At 40.0% G+C, this 6,113-nt stretch overlaps 1 protein-coding gene across 3 annotated transcripts in view; it reads left to right on the top strand.

The window, feature by feature from the left end:
* Nucleotides 1–6,113, top strand: part of plxna2 (plexin A2) — a 226,970-nt gene that overhangs the window by 129,606 nt on the left and 91,251 nt on the right. For all 3 annotated transcript variants that reach the window (XM_017419193.3, XM_017419192.3, XM_037976969.1), the window contains one exon: nt 3,697–3,820. In XM_017419193.3, the coding sequence (XP_017274682.1) occupies nt 3,697–3,820 (124 nt within the window). The remainder of the gene's footprint in view (nt 1–3,696; nt 3,821–6,113) is intronic.

The following is a 6,113-nucleotide window of genomic DNA, read 5'->3' as shown; positions in this document are numbered from 1 at the left end:
TAAACGAAATAAACATTTGAAATATATGAGTTTGTATGTAATGTATGAATATAATATACAAGTTTCACTTTTTAAATGGAATTACTGAAATCAATCTACTTTTTCATGATATTCTAATTTTATGACCAGCACCTGTACATACAGTGTTTGGTCTTCATTTGCACCTTCAGGCTCCAGTTCCAATACTATGGCCTTCACAGACAGGCACTGAGGTAAGCAGTGAGCAAATCACCTTCCATTTGTTTTTAATGTCGCACACAGTTGCTTACATATTTTATCAGGGAGATTTAGATACATTGAGGGAAGTGTAAGCAGCTACTTCAGGACCCTAGAGACCGTAACACCCAGGTCAACAGCCTGAAGCTTCTGCTGGAGGGAAAACAGACATTAGCTGCTTATTACAGGAAATGGACTGGCTGAAGTGTACGTTTGTGTATGTGTACTGTCCACATATGTCGGAGCACAAATGTGCGAAATGCAACGGCGGAACTGAGTGACAGGCCATGGCCAGACAGGGAGATAAGTGATTCTCCAAGGGAAGTGGGGGTGGGAGGGGTGGGGTTGAGCAGGGGGAATATGAGGAAGGCAGGATTGTAGTCAACACTCGGTGGCATGCTCTTCAGCTAATGAGGGAGGCAAGGGGTCAGCTTCTAACTACACAAAGATAATGACCGGCTCCAGAAACCATGGCAACAGCAGCCATCCTCCTGCATGCCTCTCGCCCCTGCCGCCTCACCACCCTCGCTGTGCTCTCATCTTACATCACCCCCACCCCCCACCCCATCATGTGGGGGCAGCATAATCTCTCATATCTTCATGGCAGATGTCCAACAAGCCAATATCACAGCTCTGAGCGAGCAAACCGCTCCACCTCAGAAACTGGATCCGTCTGACTGCAGGAGGAGGGAGGGGGGNNNNCCCCCAAAATGAATTTTCTCAAAAAAAAAAAAAAATCTCACTTTGAGGAAAATCAATGCCGAGCTTTTTGTCCTTTAATAACAGCCCAGACTTTGCATCTGTAGCCATACAGCTCGCAGACATGCATAAAACATGGTGCTGCGGCCCACACCTCAAAGCACATTAAGTATCATTTTCTGCTCCTATTGTGGTCGGGAAAAAAATAAATAAAAAAGCAGTGCCACATTGCCGACAGAGTAACACCTCGCCAAAGGAAGGTGTACTAATTTCAGCTTGTGAAAAAGCGAAGGGAAAAGTGGGAGCAGATAATGGGGAGTGAAACGTGAACTAAACGTAGCAGTGATGGAGTCAAATGTGTAAACTGAAAGATGGGAATGAACAATAAAAAAAGTCATATTCAAAGTGTAGACGTTCGATTATATATTTATGAGTAGTAAAATCAAAAACAGGTAATCAAGTCTACACTTGGAGTACTCTGAATATGAGCGTGTGTATGTGTGTGTGTGAGCGAGAGCCCGCTCATGTGAGTCTGCTTGAACTTCTGACAACATAATTACACATGAAGGCTGTGGATGAAGATGTAGCTTAGAGTCTGTCTGTGTGAGAGTATGTGGTTAAGAAGCATGATACGAGCACCAACACACACACACACACACACACAGAGCTGCAGTAGTACATTAGCACCATGGATAGCAGCTGACACGTCAGAGTCCAATTAGAGCTGCTGTGACCAGTCAGCCAGTTAGCCAAACGTACAGACTGCTGGCTCGGCTGAAGACAGAGAGAGTTTGGTATAACAGGAGAGGAGACACTCAGTTTTAATGGGGAGTAGGAGGCCGAGTTTTAATGAGGGATGTGATGGTGTCGTTCGGTACTTGAGATCATGTCTGACTATTAAAATCTCCTAGGAGTAAGCGCCTTCTGATTTGTTCTAGTTACGTCTCTAAATTTATTCAGTGATTAACAAAGATAATGTCTGCATGAGTACTTTGTTTTCTTTTTCTTTTTTCTTTTTCGTCTTGTACCTTAGTAGTTTGGTGTAATATTTCACCCACTGATGGCTTCGGAGCAGCGGTACCACTTGATAATCAGGAAGGTTTTCAGAAGCAACAAGTCCATGAAACCTGTGGCATTACAGAACATTTTCCTGAAGCTGCATCTTACTAATGGGAAGTTCATCATGTTGTATCTGTTTTGCAAAACCAATCTGGTTGCAACAACATAACTTCTATCCAAGTTTTCATACTTTAAAGAGGTAGTCCAGTCATTCATAAATGATTAATATCTTACTGTTGTAGACAGCTCTTTGAAAAGCCTCAATTAAAGAAAAGGAGTTTAAGCCTGACAGGACAAAGGAGGTAAGACTAGTCCGATGCAGCTAAGACCAAAGTGAATAGCTGCTGTCTTAAAACAACTTTATTCCCCAAACTTTCACAGCAGTTAAGGCAAACGTTATTTTATAAACTTTTACAGCTTTCTTTTCCATAGTTACTTACATAGACTTCTATGGTTATTTGCTAGAGCAAATAGTAGCAGGAGTAGCTAGATAGAGAACATCCAGGACATCAAAGGGGCAATTCCTACAAGAATTTCATAATATTTCTGACAACATAACCGTGTAATGCAAAAGTGACAGCAGTGTAATCCATTAAATAAGGGTTTAAAGAAATTGTTTTAAGTTTGTGGCACTTTTACTTTGGAAGGGGATCCATTCAGATTACATAATCAGTTTAAAACAAAGTAGTCCAAATGGATCCACTTTACAAAGCAGATTTCTGCTTCCTTCAAATTTTTCATTGGTTCACCCAAACAATATTCTTTCAATTTTTACATCACCATCAGTTTGACATTACTGTTATTTTGGCAAAAATAATGTGAAATTCTTGATGGAAGCGCCTTCTAGATGCCCTAGAAGTGCTACAGCTAACTGCTGCTGCCACTATTTGCTCTTGCAAATAACTACAAAACTGTACATCAAAATTGATGGCAACATAAAGGTTAATAAAATAACATTTGCATGAACCGCTGTGAAAGTTCGGAGATTGGAGCTGTTTTAGGATGGCAGCGATCCACTTTGGTCTTAGCTGCAATTGGACTAGCCGTTAGATTGTCACTGTTGTCGGATCAATACTCAATTACTCCACATTGAGGCCATTGAAGAAGCTATCTGCAGCAGGTAAAATACTAATCATTTAATCATTTTCTATAGAAACCCACTTTCAAATCGCCGCTTAATGAAGAGAAAATGCACCATTTTCATGGCTAATAAAGACACCACAAAACATGAATACATTTAAGGTGTCATTAAGATAAATAAAAGGGAACGGTCTACATGTTCTCAGACAGAGGAGGGGGATGAAAAGGTGGATGATATGCACAAGCGCGCACACATTGTCTTGTCAAATGTGACATTAAAACACAGGCAGTTAGTGCTGCCATAAAATAGAGCTATTAGCATCACATTGAAGAGATAATGAGTGGGTTATTTCCTCCATCATTGGTTTTTTCCTTGTACTCTTTTTTTTTTTTCTGTCACTATTTCTCTTGTAACCTCCATTTGAAATTGTTGATTCAAAATTGATTTTACAATGGCACTTATTTCACTTCAGTATTCAGTTTTTATAGCTGCATATTTATTGTCTGAATACGTTTCCTCTACTATTCCTTTTTTAAGTTTGGCCTCGCTTACTTGGTACGAATTGTCTTCCTACTTTAACTCACATGCCTAATTTTTCAGTTGTGCTAAATTTTTGGTGCCTTCTCCTCCTCTCTGTTCAGATGCTCTCAGAGGAATCGGTGCGAGCGAGCAGACGAGCCGTATCGCTTCGCCGCTTCCCTCAACCAGTGTGTCAAGGCCACCGTCTACCCGGACAGCATTGCGGTGTCAGAGCCGAGCGTTCCTGTAAGTTTGCATGCACGCGCACACACACACAGTACACAAAGGACAGCAATCACAAACTTTTAAATTAAAAAAAAGAAAAAAAAAACTACCACCATATTTCCTTTAAATGAGCCAACGAAACAATTCATGTACTCCTGATTGTGGCTGATGCATAAACATTAGATGGGGAGGTTTGTAAAGAGCTCCATGTGGGTGTTTTAGGCATACATATGCTCACTTGTTACAGAGCAGTGGATATGCGTGCCAAAACATGTTTGCGTGGGTGGGTGTGTAGGTGGTAAAGTTGCCCGGGTGCAGCAGAGTACAGTACATTATTTCCTCATGGACTAAGCATAAATGGGCAGAGATCATGAGTGAACGCTGAGATGAGTTCTCTTCATCTTCAGTGGAAGGGCTGACATGTACTTTGACTTTACAAACCCACACTGGCAAAGTGTCATTTTACACTCATCTTTAATTCTTTTCACTTGATTCCCTTACAGTAAGGTTTGGGAAGTTACAAGATGTAAAATTAATGTGGACTCATATGGAAAGCTCTCTTCCCAGAGTTGTTGTCTTAAAGGGTTTTCAAGAGATTTCTTGAAACTTTAATCCAAGCTGACAAAGTGCTTGTGACGCTCTGGCAACTCCAGGGTCTTGTGCAATGGTGCATCTTCTCTATAGCTGGGATGTATTTTAGATATCTGACGTCTCTTACCCTGACAATTGTCATTATGATGTTGATTAGTTCTATGTTGTGTTGCTCCAGGTTTTTAAACATTACCTGTTTTCAAAGTGGGACATGGGGGAACCAGATTAAACCAAACATGGATTTAAATATGCATATGTGGTAAACATATTCTTAAATAAAGACGTAGGACAATAAAAACTGAGTTTCTGTATCCAAGGGCAGCAAATATGTTGGAAAAAGAGTGTGTGCTTTGTTAAAATATGAATTGTCTACTTGTTTTAATTACAATGTGGCTCGTATGTATAGCTATGACATATAAAACAATTAAAGTAGGTGCATGTTCAATATAAAAACATCAACCAGATCCCACTTCTAACAATCTTTTATTGTTTGTAATAACAACATTTTCAGGCGTAGTTCAGATCTTTTGAACTTAGCTTCTGCACAGTGGTTATGAACAGTTAATATCTTACCTGTTGCAGATAGCTTTTTGAACAACCCAAGTTTGGAGTTTAGGTCTGACTGGATTGACAAGCTACTATCTTGTCCAAGCAGGGTAAAAACTGATGTGAATTTTTGCCTTAAGAAAACTCCAGTCTGAAATATTTCACAGCAGTTTATATTCTTTGTTTGTAAACCTTCTTTAGCACCATCAGTTTCTCATTACATGATTATTCCGTCAGAACTATTATAAGTTTCTTGCTGGAAGTGCCCCAGACTGCACCAGATCTGCTACAGTCAGCTGCTGCTGTTGCTGTTTGCACTTGCAAAGAACCACTGAAGCCCACTATTTGGTGCTGTGTATTGGCCCTGATTTCTAAAGGTTGGCGTTGGCTGTAGAAAAACTCATATCAGTCAACCTCTAGTGTAAAGGCTCTTTAAAATAACTTTAGAAAGAACTTCTATGCATGTTATATGAATATGCCATTGTTTCCCTCAGTTCCCCTGGTTTCCCATCACCTCATAGCTGTTATTTATCTGCTCATTAGCACCATCTGCTCTCATTCAGTCATCACCCCTCTCAGCATATTTCGATCCCAAGTTTTCCTTCACTTTTTGTTAAGTCATAATGTTGCTTACGTTTCCTGTTCTCTGTATTTTATTGCTCCTGTGTACATTTTGCTGCACTATCAGCTTATTTTTTTACTTCTTTATATAACATTTTTGGTTTCTCATTTTTATGTTTCATTTGTGTTTTGAGTCTGCACTATGGGCGCTCCATACCAGAACCTCACAGCAATGACATTTTGGAAATTGGAGTTTTAAACCGTCTACTTTAGTCATTGGTCAGTAGCTGTTTACGTATGTATTGACCATTCACAAGCAATACAAAAGGTCCATAAGTGTCTGCTGTCATATGTCTGATGCTATAGTATGAGGGGCCGTTTAGGACAAAATGTACGTTTTGTCTCTCACACACTACAAAAAACTCAAGCAAAATCAAAAAATATTCACGCACACTCAAAAAATATTCAAATTGTGTATACACACTACTAAAATGCCACACACGCATACAAATTTTATCTTTCTCGCACACACACACTGTACAGACAACTCGCACACACACACAAATGTTAACTTTCTCGCACACACGCTGTCCCGACGGCTCGCACACACACACAA

Source organism: Kryptolebias marmoratus, linkage group LG8 (genome assembly GCF_001649575.2).
Source record: "Kryptolebias marmoratus isolate JLee-2015 linkage group LG8, ASM164957v2, whole genome shotgun sequence".
Lineage (NCBI taxonomy): Eukaryota > Metazoa > Chordata > Actinopteri > Cyprinodontiformes > Rivulidae > Kryptolebias > Kryptolebias marmoratus.
This window is presented reverse-complemented; position numbering and strand designations above follow the sequence as displayed.